Source organism: Neolamprologus brichardi, chromosome 16 (genome assembly GCF_056152115.1).
Source record: "Neolamprologus brichardi isolate AB-2024 chromosome 16, ASM5615211v1, whole genome shotgun sequence".
NCBI classification, from domain to species: domain Eukaryota; kingdom Metazoa; phylum Chordata; class Actinopteri; order Cichliformes; family Cichlidae; genus Neolamprologus; species Neolamprologus brichardi.
In genome coordinates, this window is record NC_142119.1 from 12,174,436 (window position 1) to 12,202,100 (window position 27,665).

General features: G+C 40.6%; 1 protein-coding gene across 1 annotated transcript in view; it reads right to left on the bottom strand.

Moving 5' to 3' along the window:
* Nucleotides 1-25,841, bottom strand: part of LOC102781518 (amine oxidase [flavin-containing]-like) — a 49,511-nt gene extending 23,670 nt beyond the window's left edge. The window contains exons 1-3 of the mRNA XM_087853217.1: nt 25,703-25,841; nt 627-721; nt 216-353 (exon numbers count right to left, since the gene is read on the bottom strand). Of these exons, the coding sequence (XP_087709343.1) occupies nt 216-353; nt 627-721; nt 25,703-25,757 (288 nt within the window). The 5' untranslated portion in view covers nt 25,758-25,841. The remainder of the gene's footprint in view (nt 1-215; nt 354-626; nt 722-25,702) is intronic.
* Nucleotides 25,842-27,665: the final 1,824 nt, after the last annotated feature.

Here is a 27,665-nt window from a genome sequence, read left to right on the forward strand (position 1 = left end):
CAGAGACTTGGATTTCTTTTCTATTGGATAATGGGTCAGACTCAGGATATGGTGCATCATCTTCAGAAAACTGTCATCATTTACTTCATCACTTAAAGTGAAGAATACATCTGGAACATGTCGTGAGTACACATCTGTCATTGAGTACACAGACATGACATAAACCAAGAAAGCTTGGAGTAGAAAATTATCTGCAATAAAAAAAAGACACTCACATTAACATAATGCACCAAGTTCTCCTGCTCGTTGACTTTGTAGGTCTTTATGCCGTACTCTTTGGCCAGACGGAGGATGCGGTTCTGTGTCGGTCCAATGTAGGCACCGCCTAGATCAACCCACTTTGCCTCTTTATTCTAAAAGACACATACTCGCAATTAGATCATGACAAAAAAGAAAGAAAGAAATGTCACAGATATTTCTGAAAAGGTTAACTGATCTATGCTTGTACTTCTACGCTCATAAATGACTTGAATGTAAATGTCTCTTTTTTCTGTATGCCCATTAAAAGCAATAGATACACCATCTTGGTTGTAAAATTAAAAAGGCTGGAAAGTATTTATATTACTGTTACTGATTGTCTCTTTTATGAGCCGCTCCTACAGTAGTATTGTCACTCTTTGCCTTACCTGCACAGTGAAGGTACGACCACCAACCCGGTCTCTGGCTTCCAACACTACAGGATCGAGCCCACTGGCTTTCAACAGCTTTGCAGCACTCAAACCTGCAGAAGGACAGAGACACCAACAGGACTTACACATAAGGATTCAAGCAATATATGTGCTTTCTATACTTGTAAAAAAGGCAATAGCAAAAAGGCACACAGGGATTTTAAAGGTCTTTTAAAATTAATGACAAAAAAGGCTTCCAAAAATCCTAATACTAGTTAGGACACTGTTATACCATCAACAGGTATTCCCACTTTAACTGTTTTCCGTTGTGCATTAACACTGATTAGCTTTTTGGTAGGCGTGGAACTCTTAAACACAATTACATAACATTTGCTTTTCAAATGAACTGAGAGAACTCTGGGAAAAATGGAGGGGGAAGGATGGGTGGGGGCTGTTGGGGAATCACAAACCAGCTAACCTGCTGATCATGTGGGGAAGAAGAGCTAACAAAAAAAGCACTGAGTACTCATTAACTCAGCAACCGCAGAGTATACTGAAGAAAAACAGCTTTTCATACACTGACCTCTGGCACTCCTAGTTATACTTTAATTCAATAAGACTACTAAATGAATCTAGGCATGAACACACACACATGCAGAGAATTAGAGGGCAGCATATGGCTCTGAAGCGCTGATCTACAGGGCTGGTAAACACACAGAACATTGTTAAGAAGCTGTTCTTTAGAAGGGGAAACTGAGAGAAAAGGTACACTAAATTAAACAGCTAGACTGAGACTCAATCCAAATTTGAAAATGTTGCTTCAAATCATTGTCAATGTGTACATCAGAGTCTGAGCGAGGTGGTGGAGGCTCTGCCATGGTCTGGGGATGCATTACTGGCAGTGTGGAAAATCCACCATGGCACTGTGAATAAAAAGATGAAGAATCACCTATGAGCAAGTAGTTGGTGACAGTGTGGGGGAAGAACTCCCTTTTAACTGGAAGAGACTAAAGGAAGTGGCAGTGAACAAATGGCGGATGACCGGCTTTTGATTGTGAGGGGCAGCCAATTTGGAACAAAGTAAGCCTTAAAGGTAATAGCGTGTTTTATTCTTGAGGATGAGCTGAGAACTTTGTTGAACTGTGCAAAGTTACTGGAGTCTAACAGAAAAAAAAATGTTAAAGAGAAAAACAGGCACTCTTTAATGAAACAAAAATGAGCATGCCAAAAATCACACAAAAGCCTGCATACTGCATGTTATATTCATTGCATGTGCATCAGCAGACACTGATAAAGGAGGAGCAGAGAAGCAGGGGGTAACTTGTAATAGAAAACAGCACAGAGCAAAATGTCTCTACTGTCAGCAGGTACCCACATCTGTGCAAATGTTTTCCTGGCTTTTGCCCTAAATTCCCTTCTGGCCTCGCCATCTTCACCCCTATATTCTTTCCTGCCAAATCCGACTAAGGCCTATTGGCTCTGGAAAGGTTTACATTATTTAAACAGAGTTTATTTTGCATTACCCAGCGTCAGCCTCCTCTCCATGTACAAAAGCGCTCAGCCTGTCAGACTTTGCAGAAAGCATTAGACTTGACCAGGAGGAGGCTCACAAATCTCCATTAAATTGATGCTATTAACCTACACTCGGCTCAAAAGGTCACTCTCTGTCTTGGAAAACAAAGAGCATCTGTCTGCATCTCTTGTTTATGCCTACAGCAATCGCTGCAAAAGTAGCTTCCCGTTGGACTAGTCCTTTGATCAGAAAGCTTATTTATCCAAATCAAGGCTTCACTTTTTATCCCCCCCTTTTCTTCAATTAAAAAACATACAAACGTACAAAAGAAACTAATAGATCAAAAAGTGATCATCACTTCAAAAGGATGCCGGCTGAGCTTTCCCCTTATGTTTACTTCCATTCCCCCAACAACAATAAAGAAAATGAACACACTCAGGCCGAGCTACTTCATGGACCAAAAACCCAGGGAGGCAAGAAAAAGAAAGAAAATAAAATAGAAACCATCCAAGAATCTCAGTCAGAAATCAAAACCAATCATACAATTACTTTATTTTTTCTTCACTACTGCTTCATGCATTTGCTCTTTCTGTCTGTTTATACAGATAGAAAATGTTTCTGAATTTCTGTCTTTTTGCAATATTTACTGCAGTAGTTTGGAGTGCAAAGGTAAAAGGTCAACATCACTTAAGTTCTCTGGCTGTTACTCCTGATTATAAATGCATTCCACACAAATGTTTAGTGGGATAAAAAAAAGTTAGGTTTTACATTCAAAAGGTCAGAAGTCAGGTCTGGAAATTATGTTGGTGGTGGCAAATAATAATACAATAAAAATATTAGAAACTCACAAAAAATTAAGCTAAAATCTGAACTGCCTTCTACATTTTAAAGAAAGACAAATTTTGACCTTAAGTCAATGTACAATGGCATTTTTATGGAGATAAGCTAACAATGTTTCTGAATAAAACTTGGTCTCTGGTTCTGAATTTCTAGATGCAGAGGATGAATGGTGCAGCTGTTCCGGTGTACAGCTGAAAGTGACGGCTGAAACTGCGGATTTACAGGTCAATGGACATTACCACCTTCACTTATGGCCACATATAGCTGGTAATGAGCAATAGAAGACGAGCTTGATATTTATCAAACAGATGTAGCTGCCTTGAAGTGCAATCTTCCTGACATCTGAGGAACAGCTGGTGTCAGTTCAGCGGTGCTTCTCATCCTTTGTGCAGATGTATTTAACGAGGGACCAGACAAGAGAGGAGGAGTAGTATAAGTATAAGTATTATATTATGGATCGCTCCCTGGGACACATGGGTGCATTTAATTATGTTAACTTGCCTCCTCGCTTCCTGCCATCACATCTCTTTTTTCTGTCTTAGTGAAAATGTGCAGGAGACATCCATGAACAAGACTGAAGAACACAGGAGAGAAATGAGAAATCCTTGCTTCTATAGTATTAGTCTTAAGAGATCCTGTCCTTTTGAGGGATGCTTCCCTTGCTCTTAGCTCTTCCAGACACACTTATCTCACCTGTCCTTGCCTCTTTGAGGTGTTTTTAGGAGCTGGAACATCCTTTGTGATTGAGAAGGGTGAATGATTTTGAGCACACTGGAAAGAGGGTGCAAGAACACTTCAGCTTTGGGGTGACTGTAGCTCCGGAGGTAGAGCAGGTCACCTACTAATTGGAAGGTAGGTGACCTTCCAATTAGAAGGCGGAAGGGGTGAAGGGTGGGGTCTTAATTTCCAATTTGATCCAAGTCTGCTCCAGTCTGCATACAAAATATAATATCCTTCACCAAGTTGCTCTGACTGTGAGTGTTAGATAGAAAGTGCTTACATAGAAAAGAAGTGCTTGTGTGAATGAGGCAAGATTATATATATATATATATATATATATATATATATATATATATATATATATATATATATATATGTATATATATATATATATATATATATATACACATATATACACACATATACACATATACACATATATACACACATATACACATATATACATATACACACATATATACATATATATACATATACACACATATATACACATACACACATATATACACATACACACATATATACACATACACACATATATACACATACACACATATATACACATACATACATATATACATATATACATATATATATATATATATATAATCTTGCCTCATTCACACAAGCACTTCTTTTCTATGTAAGAAGTATATACTTCTTACATAGAAAAGAAGTGCTTGTGTGAATGAGGCAAGATTATATACATACACACATATATATATACATATATATACATACACACATATATATACATATATATACATACACACATATATATACATATATACACATACACATATATATACATATATACACACACATATACACACACACACACACACACACACACATATATATACACACACACACACACACAAGAAGGCATCGGTGGGGGGCAAGAGACGAAAACCCAACATCCACAATGACGGCGAAACAACTAGTAGCTCAGTGTTCCAACATTCAAAAGAAGGGACTGCTCTCACAGCTAGAGATTGACGAGGTACAACATAAATGCTACGGCAAGGGGGAGCCAGGACGCCAGGTCAGGGGGGAGATATCATTACCCCCACCCGAGATTGGGTACCAAGCCCCAAGTGCGATAGGAGAAGGATTGTTGAGTGCGAGAGGAACTGACCTGAAAGATAGGATCATGGCCAAGCTTGAAACCTGGACCCCCCCGTAGCCGGTTACCAAGATTACGTGAAGTACCCTCAGAAGGTCTGCTAGATGATGTTAATGCAGCACTACGGACGATACCTACAGCCACGATTACTGACACTAACAAGCCGATCTACAATACGGCAGCCGTAAAATAAAAATTAAAAAAAATAAAAAATAAAAAAAATAAAAAATAAAATAAAATAAAATTAAAAAATAAAATTAAAAAAAAAAACAATACGGCAGCAGTGATCAGTGAGATGCTTGCCTACAAGTTGAACAGCCACAAGGGGCAGTACCCTCCATGGAGAAGGAGGCTAGAGGCTAAGATCAAGGTAGCATGGAGGGAGGTTAGCCAACTATCGGAGTTGCAAAAAGGCGCGATGAGGAAGGTGCCTAAGAAGTACAGGAAGCTGTCCATACCTGAGGCCTTGGACACTGCCAAGCAACGACTCACAGCCTTGGCCAGCCGCATGAGGAGGTACACCAGAGAGATAGAAGGCAGGAGAATAAACCAGCTGTTCTCCACGGAACCAGCCAAGGTGTACTCTCAGTGGCAGGGGAACAATATGAGAACAGCACCACCGAGGCTGGAGGCAGAACAATACTGGAAGAGCATATGGGGGAAGGACACAACCCATAACGGCAATGCTCAGTGGCTAGTGGATCTGAGGGCAGACCACAGCGACCTCCCCGAACAGGGTCCAGTAACCATCCCCGTGGCAGATATCCAAAAAAGGGTCTCCAGTATGAAGAGTTGGACAGCACCAGGCCCTGACATGGTTCACGCCTACTGGCTGAAGAAGCTGACTGCACTCCACGAGCACCTGGCCGCACAAATGAACCAGCTGCTAGTTGACGAGAGACACCCAGAATGGCTAACCGAAGATCGGACGGTCCTGATACCCAAGGACCCCAAGAAGGGACCAGTCCCCTCCAACTACCGACCAATAACCTGCCTCATCACCACGTGGAAGCTCCTGTCAGGCATCATATCGGCTAAGATGAACAGGCACATGGGTCAATACATCAGCGGGGCACAGAAAGGGATGGGCAAGAATACCAGAGGCGCAAAACACCAGGTACTGGTAGACAGAACAGTCAGCCGAGACTGCAAGACCAGGCTGACCAACCTTTGCACTGCCTGGATTGAAGCGTAGTCGGATGGTAACAAAGAGAGGGAAGGTAGTCAGAACGGAGGGGATCAAACTACCAGAAGGCAACATTGCAGACATAGAGGACAGTTACAAGTACCTGGGGATCCCGCAGGCGAATGGGAACCATGAAGAGGCCGCTAGGAAAGCTGCAACACCCAAGTACCTGCAGAGGGTCAGGCAAGTCCTGAGGAGTCAGCTGAACAGTAAGAACAAGATCCGGGCCATCAACACGTACGCCCTGCCCGTGATCAGGTACCCTGCTGGAGTAATAGGCTGGCCAAAGGAAGAGATAGAAGCCACTGACATCAAGACAAGAAAGCTCCTTACCATGCATGGAGGGTTTCACCCCAAGTCCAGCACCCTGAGGCTGGACGCTAAGCGGAAGGAAGGGGGCACCGCAATCCAGGATGAGACAACGAACATCCAAGAATACATCACGAAGATGGTCCCAACTGACCGAGTGCTCAGTGAATACCTCAGGCAGCAGAAACCCAAGAAAGAGGAGGGAGACAAGGAACCATCATGGAAGGACAGGCCCCTGCACGGTGTGTACCACCGGCAGATAGAGGAGGTGGCTGATATCCAGAAATCCTACCAGTGGCTGGACAAAGCTGGACTGAAAGACAGCACAGAGGCACTAATAATGGCAGTACAAGAACAAAGCTCTGAGTACAAGATCCATAGAGGCTGGGGTCTATCACACCAGGCAAGACCCCAGGTGCAGGCTGTGTAAAGATGCCCCTGAGACAATCCAGCACATAACAGCAGGGTGCAAGATGCTAGCAGGCAGGGCATACATGGAACGCCATAACCAAGTGGCCGGCATAGTGTACAGGAACATCTGTGCCGAATATGGCCTGGAAGTTCCGAGGTCAAAATGGGAGACGCCCCCAAGGGTGGTGGAGAATGACCGAGCTAAGATCCTGTGGGACTTCCAGATACAGAGGGACAAAATGGTGGTGGCTAACCAACCGGACACAGTGGTGGTAGACAAACAGAAGAAGACGGCCGTAGTGATCGATGTAGCGGTTTGCAATGACAGCAACATCAGAAAGAAGGAACACGAGAAGCTGGAGAAATACCAAGGGCTCAGAGGAGAGCTCGAGAGGATGTGGAGGGTGAAGGTAACGGTTGTCCCCGTGGTAATCGGAGCACTAGGTGCGGTGACTCCGAAGCTAGGCGAGTGGCTCCAGCAGATCCCGGGAACAACATCGGAGATCTCTGTCCAGAAGAGCGCAGTCCTGGGAACAGCTAAGATACTGCACAGGACCCTCAAGCTCCCAGGCCTCTGGTAGAGGACCCGAGCTTGAAGGATAAAACTGCCCGCAGGGGCGAGCTGGGTGTTTTTTGTTTTTTTTAATATATATATATATATATATATATATATATATATATATATATATATATATATATGTGTGTGTATGTATGTATACAAAGCATATGAACAAACATAAGGCAGCGCAATTTAGAGCTATAATGCAGTGTGAATTGGTTCCTCTGCTGTGCGCTCCAGTGCAGTTGGATTCCTTTTCCCATCTCTGTACTCCTGTTTTTGTCTCCCAGAAAATCCCTGTATGTGTTTTTCTCCCCTGATTTCCCACCACTGCCTGGTTGACCTAATTGCTTGGTGTCTCTGAGACATTTGAAGGGGGGGGGGAGGAAGAAACTAACTGTTCACATTATATTTTTATTGGACACAGAGTCTAACGTAAGTTTTGAGACTACTTGTTTATGGGTTGGACCTTATTTGATAGAGTGGAGTAAGTTTCCGAAGCTTTTTGCACAGCTATGAGGAGCACACGCGTTTCTTTTCATCCCTCTACCCTCTGTGCTGGAAAAAGAGACAGTGGCAGGCACAGTTTCCCTGACAACAGTAATTGTTAAGATTTGGTTACTTGGCAGGAGCAAACCGTATTTGTATACTGTGTGTGTGTGTGTGTGTGTGTGTGTGTGTGTGTGTGTGTGTGTGTAAGTAAAGATATCAGCCTGTCTCCCACGGTTTCTGAAAGTAAACGTTCCCAGTACAATTCACACTCATTCAAAACAAAAATCCAGGTACTGCAGAAAGCTGCCACAACTAAGCTCAGCCACAATCCCTGCAGAGCAGCTCATCTCAATGTCAGGTGACACCCTTCTACATATCTAATCTGCTTTCTCATATGGGGCCCACCTATTGCTCACCTGCAAGCCCATTTGTAACCCAGGTCTACCCTACAAAAGACAAGGTCTGCCTGGTTGCCTATGATTTGCCACAGTCATGCCCTGTTTATTAAGTGTGGACATGAGCTTTAACTTAACATCATTTTTCCATGACATGACAAAACATGACAAAATCAGGATATGAGTTATGACCAGGAATAGGTGTGGCCATGTAAACCAGGCAGCTTCAGCTTCAGCTTCTTGTGTCTGATTATTTAATTCATTCCAAGAATTAAATAATCTGGCTGAGAACTAATACGATTCCTGTGCCATAATAGCTGCTCTACCTACACTAAACCTGTAATCTTCAACACATAACATCCTTTTTATCAGTAATGGATGGCAGTAATGGATATTTGTCCATCTAGCGTGTGATTGTGACTCTAGTGAATGTTTCAAAACTGCACTCCTTTGGCCATTTCCTGTTCCTGCCTTTATCTCTTTTCTGCTGCTTGCTGTTTTCTATCATCTGATTTTCCCTGGCTTACCACCTTGCCATTTGTCTTTTTACTTCTAATTGCTCTTGCCATGTCCCCCCCCCCAGTGTTTCGTAGTTTTAATAGTCCCAATCACATTAACAGCCCTCAACTACACCAGATGAGAGCTGACAGACATTCAGCTCAGAATCAACTAACAACTCCTAAATGGCACTGGTTTTTTTTGTCTTTTCAGTCTATCGCGTGTCTTCTTCTCTAGCTGACAGTTAGATAAGAAGATTCACACTAGAGATGTCACTAGAACTGATACTTAGGATACCAAAATTCTAAAAATGTGACAGCACCTAGTTTTGTTTTGTTTTTTCAGAACTATACCTCGTGTTCGTGTTAGAGATGCATCATTAGTGTGGATGGTCTTTAAAGTGAGTGAAGACACAAAGTTTGCCAAAGTAAACCATAAGGGGGCCACCTTGAAACGTTCAATTCAATTCAATTTTATTTATAGAGCGCCAAATCACAACAGTAGACGCTTTATATTGTACAGTAGATCGTAGGGCTGGGCTATAATCATACCGTTCACGGTAATACCGGTGTAATGTTGGGCAATGATAAGAAAATGAAATATCGCGATAGAATATGGGTAAAACGCGCATGCGCAGTGCCTTTGTTTACATACGCACATGGCGGCGACGTAGAATGAGAAGAGCGAAAGTGGATCGTTAAATGAAACAGATGAACCAGAATTGGTTTATAAAAAGGCTGCAACTTTAGTGGTGTGGAACTGGTTTAGCTTTCGTCCGTCAGATACACAACAAAGCATTATTTTTGGTAGAGCATGCTAGCGGGCCGTCGTTATTACCATGTTTTTTGGAAAATACGGCACACTTAAAATCAATCTTTTGATTTTTCTGAAACTCGTCAGTGCCCCTTATAATCCCGTGTGCCTTATGTATGAATTCTGGTTGTGTTTACTCACCTCGAAACGATTTTATGTGGTACATGGCGCTCGAAAATCTGTCAAATTTTTTACCACGACTTTGCTAAGCTACGAATTGTCGGAGCATTACGGCTATCGTAGGCAGGAGCCTCGCGGAGTGATACGTACTGTGCTTCAACATAATATTACCGTATTGTGTGTGTATAACCTCTTTTTAAAGTTTTGTGGATATTATACATGGTTATGCTGAGGATATGTCGGCCAATTTCCACTGGAAATGCCTTTTGGTTAAACTGTCAGCAAGGATTTGCATTTGCACTGCAAATTTTTTTTATATAACTTCAATGCACTTAAAAAAAGCTGCTTGTGTAAGTGAAAATACATTGATGGTTGTTTTATTTTTTGCACTAATAAAGTTGAGGAGTTGTAAAGTATTTTGTCTAGTGTCATTTATATTGTCAGTTATATTGTTATTGAAAACTTTCAAATGTGTATCGTGATAAATATTTTTGGTCATATCACCCTGCTCTAGTAGATCGTTCAATAAACCGTACAGATCGTACAGAACAACAAACCTATTCAGACACTTAAGTTGTGTTCCAGATATCCTGGAACTCACATGTCAGAACTCTGGAGTGATGTCACTCCTAAGTTAGTGCGATCCAGAAGAAGCTGGGGAAAACAGGATTTGTTTCGGTTCTTAGCAAAGCAGCTAAAAAAAACACATTCATGGACAGACTGATAGAAAGTACTCAGTGCTCTGAGATGGCTTTTTTAGTAAGTCAAAAAAACCCACAACAGTTGCAGTACAGATTAAAAGTTTACAGTTTTACTACTTTTTACATCCAGTGCCACCATCTTGGATTGCTAACTTGGGGTATGTTAATCTGCTCTGACTTTCCAAGTGTGAAATCCAAATTTGGTGGGGCGTTCCACAAAGATATTTTAACTGGGAACCCCATTAAATCACCTTGACCCAGCTGAATGTGGACATTTTAAAGAAGCTAACAAAAACAAAGTGGCGGAAGATAAGCTATTCAGAGCTCAGAGGTAATCACAAGCTCTGCTTTTAGTAAGGTAAAATCTCATTTCAGTTAATTATCTGTGTAGCCTATAACATGCTGTAATTTGTGAGAAATTGTAAAGTTTAGTAACTTTTTTATCATGATAATACTAATAGGCATTGAAGAACATTTTCTTTTTACTTGTATGTATATGCTCTCAGTTATAGTTCTTAGAATAAAAATTATAATCTGCAAAAATTCATTCAGACATAGATAGATAAATAAGTCAGAAATTGGAATTGGCCAAGACAACTGCAGTTTGTGTCAACTCTTACTCGCTGGAGAAGAAGAAGGACTTGCAGAAGGACAGGAAAAAGTACAAATGGCACAGCAAAACCTACACGTGGAAATTTAAAAAAAGAAAGTGCAGCTATTGTGATAGCGCCACCCTGACTCCTTGATTAAAAAAAGGTGTAAGAGTCAGGTATGGAAATACTGTGCAATTTATCAAACTTTGTTCTTCTTTGGGAGATCTGCAGAATCAACTATGTTTCACAATGGCTACTGTTATACAAAAGCTTAGGCTAACATTATGTAATGATCATCATACCTCATAGTAACGTTACAAGGCTACTCTGTAACCATCCTAACATTTTAGTCTGTGTCCTGTCAACAAACTATAATGGTAAAATTTTAAATAACTGGTCTGCCATCACCGTGTCAGAGATGGGATAATCACTCTGTTTTTGTTGTTTGTTTGTATTTTTTTTAAACCGTGGTATTAAATTGGGTGTAGAGAAGTAAGTATGTGATTCTATGTGCGTTAGTATCGTCTGCTAAATTTCTGGTATTGTAACATCCTGTCATGGTTGGCTGTGTGGCAGGCAAGCAGAAGTGGTGGACCCAAAATTGCAGGAGTCTGGGAGACGGGAATAAACTGAAAACACAGCTTTATTGCTGGAGGAATGATTCACAAAATAAAACTTACAAAAGCAAAACAAAACTCTAAACCGAGGTGCTGGAGGACTGGACATTACAAACACACAGCAAGTTGCGGGTACGACGCGACAGGGAGCACAGGAAAACACAGGGCTTAAATACACAGGGGAGTAATTAGGAAATGGACAACAGGAGGGAGACACAGCTGGGAGAAATTAGGCCAACGAGACAGGAGAAAGGTAAAACTGAACACATTGACATGAGACATGAACTTTCAGAATAAAACAGGAAACTAACAGACACAGAGAAGCATGGACAGACAGAGGGAACACAGGCAGGCATGAAACAAACACTAACACATAGCAAACCTAAACAAAAGACAAGGCAGAATAAACAAGAATATAGAAGAATATAAAGAATATAAAGAAACACAAAACACCGAGTCCTCAAACTCAGGACCATGACACATCCCTAATCATAGCAATTTTCTAAGCAGATTAGCTTTTAGCTATAAAAGTCAAGAGACACACTGGCTGTTTCATTCTAGCTGCAACTGCACGTCTCATTTGCAGTCGCTCAAATGCCCACTCCAAAAACAAGTACGGACAAATAGGCCGCTGTTTGCCTGCTAGGCTTCACCACAGTTCACTGTATTCACGTAACTAGACCAGTCAACCATGTTTGTGTTGTTGGTGCTTTTTGGAGCATTTGTAATGCAATTATTTTGCACATAACATTACCTGCTCTGATATTTTTAGCAAAAAGAGAACCCAAATGCCAACAAAAGTTATTTTGATGCACTTGCAGAGGGTGAACAAAAAATACAGCATGCCGTCAGAAAAAAGAAGAGCCTGAGAAACACTAGCAAAGAATGCACGGGTAAAACACAAATGAGGGTTTAAAACAATATGATAAATCAATATGCACATTCGGGGTGATTCAAAACGAGATACAAGTAGAAACTATCCAAACTTACTGTGTCGTTAACTGTACCAACTCTTCTACCAACTATTTAGAGAGTCAGTGCTCCAGTTTGTGAGTTTTTGTGATGAATGAATTTCTATTATTACTTTTTTATATGCTAGCAGTAATTACAGTTAGCAAAATATGATCATATAGGCTGGAAAAAACAATATAGCAATGAGAAAAAAAGGCCAAACTGGAATCATAAATCAGAAGTTCATAAACATGTTGGTGACATTATGGTGGCTACATCCAGCTTTTATTAATGGTCTATCTAATTGTCTAATCTAATTGCTAAACAACAATGACTAGCAGTTAGTTTGTATCTTACAATGCCATAAACAGATAAAAGTATTTATCTTCTCACTCCTGGTGTTAACAAAATTACGTCATCTTTTACACATGAGTGTAGTTATTTTTAAAGGGATAAATCTGAGACTATTTAATGTTGAGTAAAATATTTTTCTTAAAAAAAAAATGTTATGCCCTAAATTGAAAATTAGAACCTGCTTTCTAAGAATATTGAAGAACATGTTTTTCACAGAGACAAATCACACCGTCAGTGTGTGACATTTGATTTTCTCCATGTGTCTCAGTGTGTCTGCGCCCAGACAATGTTCTTTTCACAGGAACACAAACAAAAAATCCAATAGTGTCTGAGTGACAAGTGAGACACTTGAATCAGAGTCCAATGAGGCTACATATTGATCCGCATTGGGAGACAATTACAAGATGTGCTGCAATTACATTTTCCCAATCTCATGTTCTCAACATGCAGACACTAATTCTGTTTTTACGAGCAACAAACTGAAGAGCAATACTGACAAGCAATTCCAGAATAGCTTGAAATTTACACACGAGAATATTCTCTTTTGTGTGTGTTGTCAGGATCAGGATTTTTATAATGATGAAAATTAGAGCTTTGAGTGCTCAGATTGAGTAGAAAGGTGCTTAATACATGTCAGTCCATTTACCATTTAACTGACTGTTACTAACATTATTGGAAATTTACATTTGCAACCACCCAAAAAATGTGTGTACTAGTGTATCTCAAAAAATGAGAACTGTTGTAAAAAAGTTGCTTTTCCACTCAAAACTCCCAAATTCTATATATTATATTTTTATTATGCATTAAGTGAACGACTTCACATCTTTTTTTAATTTAAATTTTGATGAAGCGCCTCAGAAAAAGCTTCCTGAACGCAAAGAGTCTAAAGTGTGCAGTCCACCCATATCTTGAGCTAATTAAGCATAATTCACATCACTGATCAGATTCACGGAGGCCCCACCCACAGGCCCTAAAAGATCCACTGCAAGTGTCAGATACCAAGAGAACCCTAGAGGTCTGGTACCCAATGTTCCCTCTAAGCTGTGCGCGTGCACAATTGCGCATTGCTGGCACGGTCTCTGCGCACAGAAAATCTGCATTGCGCACAAAAAAGATCTAACCTGAATTGAAATTAAAATTAATACTTTAACAATTCTGTTTTGCAGTGTTAGTCAGTAAGTGACTGGCTGCTCCCGTATGGGATGACGCCTTATCCCATAGTCCAGCCAATGATGCGATTCACATTCGTATATACGCAGCTAATCAACGTCATTGACAGGCTATGACAGCGTCCTTATGTGCCTTATGTTTTAGCTAGCAAAGCGACGTGGCTGATGTGGAGTGAAGCCACGTTAATGACAACGTGTACAACCATTGGAGATGTGAGCAGGACAGACGGAACAATTGACGGAAAAAGTGTGGACTTTATACCAGTTTTTAAATTGTGTTAACAATTAAGTTATGGTAAAAATATATGCAATGTTTGGTTTTCTTCCTGAATACTATCTTTGTTTATATTTACTGCGGGGGAAAAATGGCGTTTTATAAGGAAAACGCTCAAAAGCACTCTCGCCTGTGAGCAAAAACAAAACCAAAAAAGCCACCCTTTCCTATTCGCTGACCATGTTGACCAATCAAAAGATGATATGGCAACATGGCATTTAGATGTTTAGGAAGGGGGAAGTTTTAGGAGTGACGCAGTGTTTTGGGATGTGACAGGTTTGCCACGTTTAGCGCAAATCTTGTGTAGTTGGTGTGTAGTGTAGTCAATAGTTTTGTTGTGTGTGTCAGAACAATGAGGCGACTACTGAATGTTACAGGTGTTACAGGAGTGACACATCTCCTGCTGTCAGGCCTGCAGGTATCAGGCTGTTGTTCTCCTTTATCTCATAGTGGACAAAAATTATTTTTTGGAGTGGCACAAATAATTTGTGTGGCATCAGATTTGATGCAGAACAGCTGATTGTTCTGTAAATAGTTTGAAATGTTTATTTAAAAATGCCTTGGCTGCATTTTTAGGTAAACAGCTGCAAAAAACTTTGTTGTTTGCATAACTCAGTTACTTTTTTGAAGAAGTAACTATATAATTAATTGTCCAACATTGGTCATTATATACTGTATTTTGCAGACAGAGAGTTACAGGACTCTCTCCCAGACCACAGATTCATACTCATAATTAGAGATGGACCGATCCAATATTACGTGTCGGTATCGGTCCGATACTGACCTAAATCACTGGATCGGATATCGGAGAGAAATAAAAAATGTAATCCGATCCATTAAATATCAGAAAAGCACCTCACAAAACTTGCGACATGGCGTAAATCGGCTCATAGCTGTAGCACATCAGCAGTATGCATCACTTGATAGAGCGGCTGTGTGTATTTGTAGCCTCGCTACCAAACCAGCATTTCATCTCCGAGGAAGTTATCCCAGAGAGAAGTAAAGCAAGTGTGTAAGTTCATCTCTGAATGTTTGTAAAGCATTCCCACGTTAAGCTTAACAACCGATATATGGAGTGACTGGCTCTTCTCTCTCCCTCTCCTGCTGCTACTTCAATCGTGAAACTGATCAATGATCAGCTGATCGGCTTTTCTGTCGGGAGTCCGTCTCTCTTCTTTGTTTATCGCCCACTTTGCACCAGAAAGAGGAAACCAGCGGCTGAACAACAGCAGCACGTTTAACCTTGATAAGCTGTTGTTAGAATTTATTTAATATTACTTTCTACACCAGGATCTTTTTCTACGCAGCTGACGTAACTGTGCAGGGGCGGATCTAGCAAAGTTTAGCCAGGGGGGCCGATAGGGCATGAACATGGAAAAGGGGGCACATAGACATACTTTTCTTTCTTATTCTCATTTAAAATGCCTAGCTTTTAATAAATAATTATCTGACTCTTACACCCAAAGTTTTAATCTGATGTATAGAAGTCCAGTTATAGTAACTGTTAAGTCTAATATATCCTAGTAAGCTATACTACCTTTTCCTTTGGGAAGATACCATCTGTGCAGTCTGCAAATCTGTTGAAGAAAGATGTTGAATCTATTAAATATTTCTTGAAAAATAATTTATTTCTGTGCATTTTTTTCCCACACTGCATCAAATTAAAGTTGATTACGTCGATTAAGCATCATGAGGTGGAGGGTGGTTCCCTATTTTTTTTGCTGGGAGTTTGCAACCCTATTAGTTATGTTGCTTAATATTTCTGCTAAGTACTCTTTAAAATACCAGAATAGGGAGGATGGAGTAGGTTTAAGTTTATTAGATTGATCAGTATTGCTGAACTATGAAATATTTTGTTGTATTTTTTACATACAGGTATAAAAGAATAGCTTTAGTGTTGTTGTTTATTTAAACTTGAGTATGAACTTATACAAAATGCAGCAAGATATTAAAAAAACAGTTTTGTTGATTAAAAAACACACTATATCGGATTCATATCGGTATCGGCAGATATCAAAATTTATGATATCGGTATCGGACATAAAAAAGTGGTATCGTGCCATCTCTACTCATAATACAAGTCAGAGCTTTATATATATATAAAAAAATTAAGTTGTGTTTTGGAGTTCAAGTTATTTTTACTGTGTTAACAGGTCATGAACAAGATTTTTTTTTTTAAATTTTCATTGTAAGTGGGCTAAAGCAGTTAATTAAAAGTAGTCAAACATAAATGTAAACACTGTAATTTGATTATTTTAATAAACCATGTAACTTGGATGGATTCGATGCTGGCGTGACCACAGTGCACACGTCTGCTGTTGCTCACAGTGGTCCAAGGGACCGCTCAGGGAGTTTGTGTGCTCGCTCAGACACATGAAAAATTAGAGGGAACATTGCTGGTACCCATTACCTGGTTCATAAAGCAGGTGGTCTTAATTTGATGTTTCATTGCTACAAAGGTCAGAGCAGGTTTAATATGCTTTGAAAGTTCGGTGTGCAATAATTAAAATAGCCTTCTTCGTGTTTAGTTTCCTCTCTAGGATCAGTAATCAGCCCTCTACTTGACCAATTCCAGGAAATGACTGCTCCCTGCCAAGAAACAGTCTGGAACACAACCCACCATAAATCAGCAATGAATGTTTTAATTCTTCTGCTTTATATGGACTAAACACCAAAGATATAATATGTAAACAACTGAGCTTTACAGCTTCAATCTACGCTGAGTTAGAACTGGCTGGAAGGCAGTGTTGTAGCTGTGCATGTGCAATACAGACATGTGAGTTGTATCAGTTTCCCATGTGATTCTATCAATAGCAACTTCCTTAAAGGGGCAGTGCCCTCAAAAGGATAGCAAATCATTTTAAAGTTGTAAATTTCCTTTCATGCAATCGTTAAATATACCATCAGGCAGACAGATCATTTTGTCAGTCAAGCAGTGAACAAAAAAACAGAGGACCTCATAAGCCTACCCTAAATCCTTCAATTAAAATATATCACAAACAGAGAAGAGGGCTTTCCAGGTGTGCAAACATCAATCAGCTGAATGCACTTTTCACACAGCCAACGTCAGCATTTGTAACATTAACACACCTGACATTTCTCATGACTTTAGCTGCCACACACAAGGCAAACAGAGGCGCAGGCATGCAGAAATGCACTTATTACATGCTGTCCATCGAATGATTGAATCAGACCGCACACACAACAGGCTCTGTTGTTTGCACAGCTGGACAGAGAAAGTGGTTATCTAGGATTGAAGCCATAATGATGCTAAATTGCCAGAGAAGGTGAGGATTTATTCACATATGGACCGTTCACATACGTTGATGGATATATTTAGAACACAGCAGGTGCAATGAGTCCTAGAAATGTATTTATGAGATTGAACGCACCACTTAAATTCAATTTAGTTTTATTTCTAGAGCAGCGATTGACAACAGCAGTTGCCTCAAGGGGCTTTAAATTGTAGAATAAAGACCCTGCAATATTAGAGGTAAAACCCCAGCAATCAGACAGCACCCTATGAGCAAGCACTTAGCAACAGTGGGAAGAAAACAGGGTCTGGGGTATCATTAGAAGGCACAGCATGATTTTCACTGCTATGCAGATGATATCCAGCTTTATTTTTCCATGAAGCCAAATGATACGCACCAATTAGTTAAACTGCAGGAATGTCTTAAAGACATAAAGATCTGGATGACCTCTAACTGGTCGCAGCAGATGGGTGCTCCTCCCTGAGCCTGGTTCTGCTGGAGGTTTCTTCCTGTTGAAAGGGAGTTTTTCCTTCCCACTCTCAACTTAGTGTTTGGTCATAGGGGGTTGTTTGATTGATGGGGTTTCTCTGAATTATTGTAGGGTCTTTAATACTAAGCGCCTTGAGGCGACTGATGTTGTGATTGGTGCTATAAAATAACATTTAATTTAATTTAACTTTAATTTAATTGTCTCTAACCCAACTGTTTTAATTTTAATGTAACTTGCTGCAACACTGTAACATCATGAAACAGGTGAATTTTGGTCTTCTTGCTAAAAGTTCACCATCTGCAATTAGGAATTTATATACAAGAGTTTTATCTTGTTTATATCACTGTTATCTCATTGGTGGACGTAGGACGTAGAATTTAGAGACTTTTGGTGAATTTAAAGCTCAGCTCTCACTCATGTCACAGTTATCTATACAGAGGACATAAGTTATCACTTACGTCCTCCGGAAAGATGCCGTCCTCTGCCATCACCAGGATTGCACTTACTAAAATCCTTTAACTAAATTGTATCTGGTAATGCCTTTAGTGCAGGGCAGTGCAATGGAAACTTTCCATATCGTGTTACCTGCTGGCAGGATGACCACATCATTCAGCATTCTTACTTGAAAGTGTCTTGTCTTGTGCTCAGACAGACTCCAAGAACAACAGGGGTGTCGCACTCCAGGCCTCGAGGGCCGGTGTCCTGCAGGGTTTAGATCTCACCCTGGGTCAACACACCTGAATCAAATGATTAGTTCATTACCAGGCTTCTGGAGAACTTCAAGACATGCTGAGGAGGTCATTTAGCCATTTGAATCAGCTGTGTTGGATCAAGGACGCATCTAAAACCTGCAGGACACTGGCCCTCGAGGCCTGGAGTTTGACACCCGTGAAGTACAATATCATGCAAGATACCAAATGTCTGGAAGATCACTGCTATCAAGAAGGCCATTCTAACCAGGCCCTATGAGGAGAAGGAGAACCGGTTCATGTGCTGCTATGGCCCACTGATATTTACCTATGATCACAAAATTTAGCATAAAATAAATAATTTAAGAAAGTGGGGGTGTTTCTCAATTTAAGCTCACAGATATGCATGCACATCAGCATGCCTCAACTCCACTGTCACCAATGGAATGTAATTCTATAGGAAGTACTGTGCTGAGTAAAGCAGAACAATCATATTTTGAATCATTATTGTATGGAGGTCATATGCAGTGTTGGGGAGTAACGGAATACATGTACCGCCGTTACGTATTTAAAATACAAAATATGAGTAACTGTATTCCGTTACAGTTACCGTTTAAAAAGGTGGTATTTAGAATACAGTTACTTTGTTGAAATAAATGGATTACACGGCGGTACTTCCCTGTTTCATATTGTGGCGGGTCAGGACTGTTTGGGTTTTGTTTGACAGCTACGTTCTGTTGTTCCAGGTGGCAGCCGTTACGGTTGCCATGGTTACAGGGTGATGCTCTCTCTCTGCGTGTTTCCTGGGTGAGAGAGGCCTTTTTGTTGTTGTTGTGCTAAGCTAATAGGCAGAATGCTACCGGTATAGCTCTAAAGAATGTAGCATCATAGGCAGTGTAGTCGTGCTGCAGGGAGAATGGACTGCCATACCCGTTATGTGTCTGTGAGCGAGGGAGGGAGAAAAAGGAAAAGTACGAGCTGTCATCGAGCAAAAACGGGAGCTGGAAGCATGTAAATATAATAATAACCACTGCAGCCAAGAAGAGTGCCTGACGAGCCCAGTTGTAAGTAAGCTATTAAGACTCGACTGTACACTGTGTTCGTGTTTTCCTCCAAAAACAATAAGTTCCGTTGGAGCAGCCTTTCAACGCCTCTCTCTGTCTCTGCTAGCAAAGTTGACCCAGACAACAAAGAAAAGCTAGTTTTCGGCTACGAGCCCGACACAGAACCCACCGTATTAGCCAGAGGTCCCTTTACTACGGTTCGGACCTTCAGTAACAGTAATAAATCACAGCAATAGTACATTCACGTAGTTGTAAACAGCATGATAATATATTAAGTAATCCAAAGTATTCAGAATACGTTACTCTCATTGAGTAACGTAACGGAATACGTTACAGAATACATTTTGGGACATGTATTCTGTATTCTGTAATGGAATACATTTTAAAAGTAACCTTCCCAACACTGGTCATATGTCAGAGGCCACATTTTGAAAAAATCAGCACAGATATTGCAATAAAAACAGAACTTTATGAAAGTGGTTGACCCAGAGTCATGTAGACATTCAGAGTCTCAGTAAACCATCCATCGATGCCTCATCAGGTAAGTTACAACAAAACCTTCACCAAACTAACAGATACCAAAGCTAAGGATATTTCCTCTATATTTTAATTTTAGCTAGTTTTCAAAGATTACAAAAGTGTTTCCCAGTTATTTTTTAATTTAACTTAAACCTTGTTTTCAGTTTAGTGTTAGTTAACTATGATAAACTTGTACAGAACAACAAACCTGTGAGAACTAGAGTGTGTCTCACAAAGGCTAAATGAAAACAACACACCCATAAACACAGACATACATTTCAGCTGAACCATTTCTATTTGTATTAGAGAGGGAACTGTTGTTATTATACAACCACAATGCTACAGTCAAACTATCATTCAAATAAAGCCTGCATCATTAAATATGAGGCTCCTTATTCTATTCAATTTGTGACAGTAAATCACTAATAAATTTATTGATAATAATATGATAACTTAATACTGTTCAGCTGATATACTGTGAGTCCACTTGGATGAATCTGCTTTATTTATTATTCATCACAGTAGGCTATATCATTCATTGTTAGATTTGAACCTGGCTTTTTAATTTTTTTGCATATGAAACCGGAGGCGTTGTACTTACATCTTATGCCATCAGCTTGTCCTAGGTCACAGTTTCCTTCCACATAAAGCTTTGCAAAAACTGCATAAAAAGCGCTTGCAGCAACAAAAACATAATATTCCAGAAACACGCTTTGCCGATCCGATCAGCTGTTCATAACACCTCCTAACTTAGAATAGACGTCAGCGCGAACTATCGCATGTCCGCCATTACCTGCCCGAAACCGGAAGTGACGTCATTTTCGAGGAAATTTAGTTTTTTAGCATCAGGGCCTCATGAGCCTATACTGGTGTTTTTAAAAGTTATGTTTGACTTTATGACTTTCTGTGTTGTTTCTGGGATGCTTAGGACTCATATTGCACTGCTGAAAATAGTTTATTTTGATGCACATGCTGCTGTTTTGCAAATTTGCAATATAAGATTTATTTTCGTTTTTCCTGCAGTAAATAAAAATTGGTGTATTTCAAAAATAAAACTATGAAGACACTAAAAATTAATTTCCTGTGGTGGGAAACTATTTTGTGCAACTTTTTTGTATTTACAGTTTTGAGGGATAAGCCTCTTAAATTTCTCTAACTAGAAATATATGTTAAAAAAACAAAAACGATTTTCAATTTTTTTGTAGTTTATTGCACTTTCTTGCAATTTATGTAATTTCTATGCACTTAATGCATACATATTATTAAAATTTGGGCTATATTTGGTTGTATTGATGTATAGCAACTTGAAATGCTCCCAGAAATGGCACTACAGCATGTAAAAATATAATATAAGCTCTGGCGGACTTGGTTCTATGGTAGGTCTTAAAGGGTTAATAGATGCACCTTAACCCATTCCACCAGTATTAGTTGATGGCGACTCACAGGGGGATGATTGTACAGAACCTTAAGCTAACTCTGAGCTGTGGTCCTTGCCATCTCGTGTTTCCCAACCACAGATGACGTTAGCTTCTTCCTAAGACGAGGGAGTCACTTGCGAGGCAGCTGATTATTTACTCTATATTTATCATCACAAATTCTATGTAGCATTTCACACATCATTTAAGAAAGTAAGGATGTGCCTCAGTCGAGGTAATAGAGCATGCATCCCCTCTATTGGCACAAATACAACATTGTCACTCGATGACAAACGGTGCACCGAGTGAACCAAAACGATTCACGTTGGCTGGGTGAACCAATGTCTGACGTGCATTCACTTCTACCAAGTATAAAAGCACAACACACCCTCTAAACACAGACAAGCACTTTGGTTGAAAAGCTTTCTATGTTTTGCGGTTTGTTAGCTTAAAATGTTCTTAAAGTATACACAACATGGAAAACTGCACTGAATGGGAATGATTATATTCCCTTCTGGAAGCACACATAAACAGTCACACACCAAGTAAGGACTATTTGTGAAACTATGCTGTAGACATGTGCAGGAAGCATGTTGGTTCTTTGTCTGATTATGACATGTATGTTACTTGGACCCTTGCCTGCCCTAATGTGCTCACATGTGTAATTTTATCTTGGGATTTTACAGTCATTTAACTTTACAGCCAGTTCTCCGGGTAAAAGTCCAGTAGAGTTCATCACCACAAAGTGCAGCCAAAGTTTCTAAATCCTCTACTGTGCAGTTTAATGGGGGAAACTATGCTGCACTGCATGACAGCTTTAAGTTAGCTTGGGAGATACAGGCCCTGTGAACCACTTACTTTTGAACTGTCTGTTTTACCACTTCCATCCTCTTTGCTGTTTCACAACCAACTCAAGTTCCCAGTTTACACTTTATTCCCTTTCTCGCTTCCCTAATCCTGACATATTCTTGTCCACTTTCACAGCTGCTCAGGCAAAACACGAGGAAATCGTCCCTTCCCTGTTATTTCTGCTTATCTGACCCTCCTCCTCCCCCTTCTCCTTTCCTCCACTCCTTTTCCTTGGCATCCTCTCGGCTGCTGGTTTGATAACAGGCTGTCACAAGCATTTAATGTTTTCTCAGAAAGTGTTGGCTGCACCTTGAGGGCCACGAACCCACAAGGTCCGTGGTCCTGGCTGGCACAAAACAGACAATTGCATTTGCAAGCAAATTAGAGAGACACACATCTTAGTGGAGAGGTGCTGAAGGGGCAAAAAGAGCACTCCCTCTTCCTCCTGTTTCATATGTGCTTTGATTGGACAGTGATTGTTATATGTGGCCCTCATTGTAACCCTGCAAAGGGCAGCAGTACAAACAAATGGTGTAATTACAAGAACCTAATGTGGGAAAGTGAGGAAAGTCAGAGCAGAGGGGAAGCCAGCAGGGTCTTCTGGTGTTGTTGCATTTTCTCTGTAGCATTTGTTTTTGTCCGTGTGACTGGTATTTGAACTGACACTGACCTAAATTCTTTAGTGCCTGACAGCAGACATGCAGGCAGGCAGGCAGGCAGGCAGTCGATGGAACTGTCAGACTAACAGAGAGTGAGGCAGTGGTCAGGCATGGGGAACAGAAAGGACAGAGGTTCACTCACATCGGGAAAAACAACTTCAGTCACCGCACCAACGCCACAGATGCTAAAATCCTGGCCTGAAGTTTTGCACCTGCAAACCTGACTGCTCATTTGCAGGAGTGTGTGTCTGAAAGTTGTGTAGCTGCATCGAAACAGCCAGGAACAACAGGGATTCAAAGTTTTGACGTTACACCACATACAGTATGTCAATCAGCATCTTTGATTCAGAGCTCATTATTCTTACCAGACTTAATGAATTCAAATGTTTTAAATTTAAGACAGGACCTGGTTTAAAACCACTCGCAGTCAACTGCCATCTTCAAAATGTCACGATGGCGAGAAAACGCCAAAGACTGGGAGAAAGTCTGCGATCAGTTTCCCACTGAATGGTTCAAGCTGACAACTACATGCAATCCGTTTGTGGTAATATCTCAAAAATGACCAGAATATAACCAACTGAGTCGAGTCCACCATTGCACAGAAACACGCTGTAGCATTCATCACTGCACATGGATCACAATGTGTTGGCAATCTGCCTGCATTTATAAATTAAAGGGTAATTGTTTGCGAACCTTTGCCAGTCTACCTGAGAGGGACTGCAGTCAGTCCAAGTCGTACGATTGGAAACAGCCCACGTGGTGAAAGGCAACCTGTTTCCAATCGCCTTGATATGGAAAGTGGTCCTGCTGAAGTTGAGGGTGTTGTACAGTATGCTCAAACTCTGGGTGATCATCTGGCCACCTCAGCCACTCAAAAGCAAAAAAAAAAATTAAAAAAAAAAAAATCAACAATCACCAATTTTTCCTAGTGTGACTGGGCAAGACAGTCAAAAACAAACAAAAACAAAACAAAAAAAACCTGAACTAGAAAGTGGCAGTCCATTCCCTTTATTTTTCTTTCTTTCTTTCCCAATCTTGAATGTTTTTGTGGATTTTATTTTCCGTTTTTGTCCAATGGAAATAGCCCTACACCCAGCCCAACTTTGAACTATTTAGGCAGTGCAAAACTGACGTGCAACACCAGATAAATACTGGCTACAATACACCATCATATTTGCAGATATTTTTGCCAATACCAGTGCTATGCCAAAAAGTGATCGTTTGCAAGAAGTGATTTGGTATCAAGCCAGTCTGAGCCAGAAAGAACATTTCTGTCACAAGGTGACAGCTACAAGCAGTTTTGGGAAAAGCGACTTTTTTAGATCATTTATTTATGAATGTAAATGTTTCACCGACATTAAAAATGTTGTTTTCAAGAGAAGTCTGGCCAAAAGGGCAGCAGAAATTGCAAAATCTATAACGTAACAGTTATTTAAGGTCTGGATCGGTTATAATGTAGAACACAGAGTAGGTACAATCGTGCAGAGTCATAAAGATATGGATTTCCTTACTTTATATATAACCTCTTTGTAAATCCTGCTGACTGCAGACTATTTATCATACATACATAAGCAAAAATACTGGACATAAAATCACTTTTTGACTCAACACTGATATTCAGCTGATGTATCAGCACATCCCTACCAAATGACACTATGTACAAAGATTTACATTCTAGGATTGAGAACATTCCCTATCCTCATAGTAAAGGTTTCCCTTGTTAGGTAAGAACAGCACACAGCCTGTTTTCTAAGGAGTATTTAGTACCAGAAGGCGCCCAGTGCATTTCCCTCCCCTCCTATGCATTATTATCATTGTTATTATTATTTATTACTACTGAGGAGGTGAATTGCCAACTTGTACTTAAAATGCAAGTGTGCAATATTACACCTATCGCGTCAAATGCAACGTTTGTAATCCACACATCGCGTCATTTTTCACATGGCTGCTGGACTCCTGAGCATCACGGCCAGTCTCCACCTGGCTCATAGAGCGAACACAAACCAGCTGCTTTTATCTGTACAATCCAACAACTCGGGCCAAGACACATGTCAGCCTTATGGATGCGAGCAACAATCATTTACGAGAACCCCTCCAGCTCACGTCCTCTTATGTAACACAAAGTATGCGCTGGTTGATTAGCTGTTACTCAACTTGCTCTGCTGTTGCTGCGGTGATACAGAGGTTGACTAGCTGCTGTAGGGGAAGGGAGGGGAGGCAGCCTCACGGAAAAACACCATGAAGAAGAAAAACACTACGAATAAAAAAAAAAACCTCCATCATTGTCAGCTCTGCACACAGTCAGCTGTGGATACAGGATGTGCCGCGTCTTCTCACACACTCGGTCACGGCCACAGTTGTGTAGTTGACCTTCTACAAAGCGCATCTGACCGCTACCAGCTCTGCTCGGAGCTTTGGCTTTAATCAGTTTATTTGCTCAGCTCGTCCGCGGAGCCTGAACACAAAACTAAAGTTTTCTGACGTGCAGCCTACCTGATATGCCCGCGCCGACCACTATAACATCGTAGGTGTTGCTGGGTGCAGTCATGTTGCTGGTCGGTGTGTCTTCTTTCACCTCTTGGTTGTGTCAGCTCGTTGCCGAACGCAGGGTGCACGGCGGAGAGCATCTGGATTAAAAAGCGCCGGGCAGGCCCACTCCCTGCAGACTCCGCCTACCCATAGTAAAGCGCTGCCCTGTGGGTATGGAGGGTCAGAGAAAACAATTTATGGAATGAAAAAAACAGAAGAAGAAGAAAGTATAGTTTACTTACTATAGACCCACATTTCACTAGGAAATTTAAAAACACAATGTAAAAATATATAATTCATTCATGGTCTTTTTCTCCTTTGTACTTTTGTTTTATTTACACGCATTTATTCATTTTTTATTTTTTGCAGAATCCCCAAATTTGAGTTACTCACAAGGAATTACAGTTCCGTGGCTCTGTGTGTCTTCTTTTTTGTCCTTTATACTTTGCAGTTGTAAAAGCAGAGATGTCCCTGACTGTGGTGCTGTAACTGTCTGGCCAAAGGCTTATCAGCACATTTCTTATCAGCAGAGTATTATATCATACCAGGGTGTGTACACTGAGTTTTCAAGTTTAACCGTCATCTTACTTTACACAAAGCTAAGTAGAGCATGAGGTGCATCCAAAGAATGCATCTGGCTGCACAAAGAGACAGAACAGCTTTATACCTGCTATGGCAGCTCCTATCTATCTTTGAAAAATTCCCCAAATCACTACTGAATGAAAAAAACTAATTATCTAGGATACTCAGGAGTCTCTCAGCATAGTCATTTTATCTCCTTCTCAAGGGCACTGCTATTGCCTTATATTTTTATGACTTTGTTTTCCTCTGTCTTTAAAAGATTCAGCAGCATTATCATAGGTGATGCATGCAACCGTCATGTTGTATTCTTTAGTTTCTGTTGCCTTCTTGTGGTTGGTTTGTCACAATTAGCCAAGAACTCATCTCTGCACACGCTGTGTGGAGTGCACACAGCCACATCATGTGCTGTTTGGGCTGTGTGCCATATAGCTTGGTTATGTTTCAGCTAAACTTGCTCAAGGTTTTCTTGTGCATAAACGTAAAACTTGATGATTGAGAAACCGAGAAAGCTGTCATTAAGCAAGCATCAAGGGAGTCTGAGGTTATTCAAGCAACTTTGCTCACTTTAGGGATCTCTTGAAAACCCTTTAATATCTCACTTTTGTATTGTGAATTATTAAATATATTAAATATATGTATTGTACATTTCGGATATGGGGAGAGAATGGAGAGAAACGATGCAGACACGGCGATAACAGAGGCCTGGGAGTTTGAGGGTTCCGTGCTGGGACTGCGCTCTTCTGATGTTGTGCCTGTACTCTGCTAGTTACAGCTCCTAATGTTCCTATTACCACTGGGGCCACTTTGGACTTTACCTTCCACATCTGCTCCAGATGTTCTTTCAGCCCCTGGTACTTCTCTGTTTTCTCATGCTCCTTCTTCCTGATGTTGCTGTCCACTGGGATTGCCACATCTATCATAACTGTGGTGTTCTGTTGCATGTCAGCCACCACAGCGTCTGGTAGGCTGGCCACCAGCTGGTTGTCTGTCTGGAACGGGAAGTCCCACAGGAACTTAGCCCTGTTGTTCTCAACCACCTTCCAAGGTGTGTCCCATCAGGACTTGGGGACTTCTCCCATACGCAGCACAGATGTTCCTGTACAATATCCCACACAGTCTGGTTGTGCTGTATTCCTGTAATCAGAAGCATCTTTAAATATAATGCAGTCCAATACAGCATCAGCAGTAACTCTCTGATGTGTTCTTGTAATGTATCAGTGATGCTGTATTCTTTCGTTAAAATCACCATAATTCCTCATTATGTGGCACTCTATTCCATAAAAACAGTCCCTGTATTCTCAAAACATCTGAAGACTGGGTTCGGTTAAATTTGTGTAATACTTCT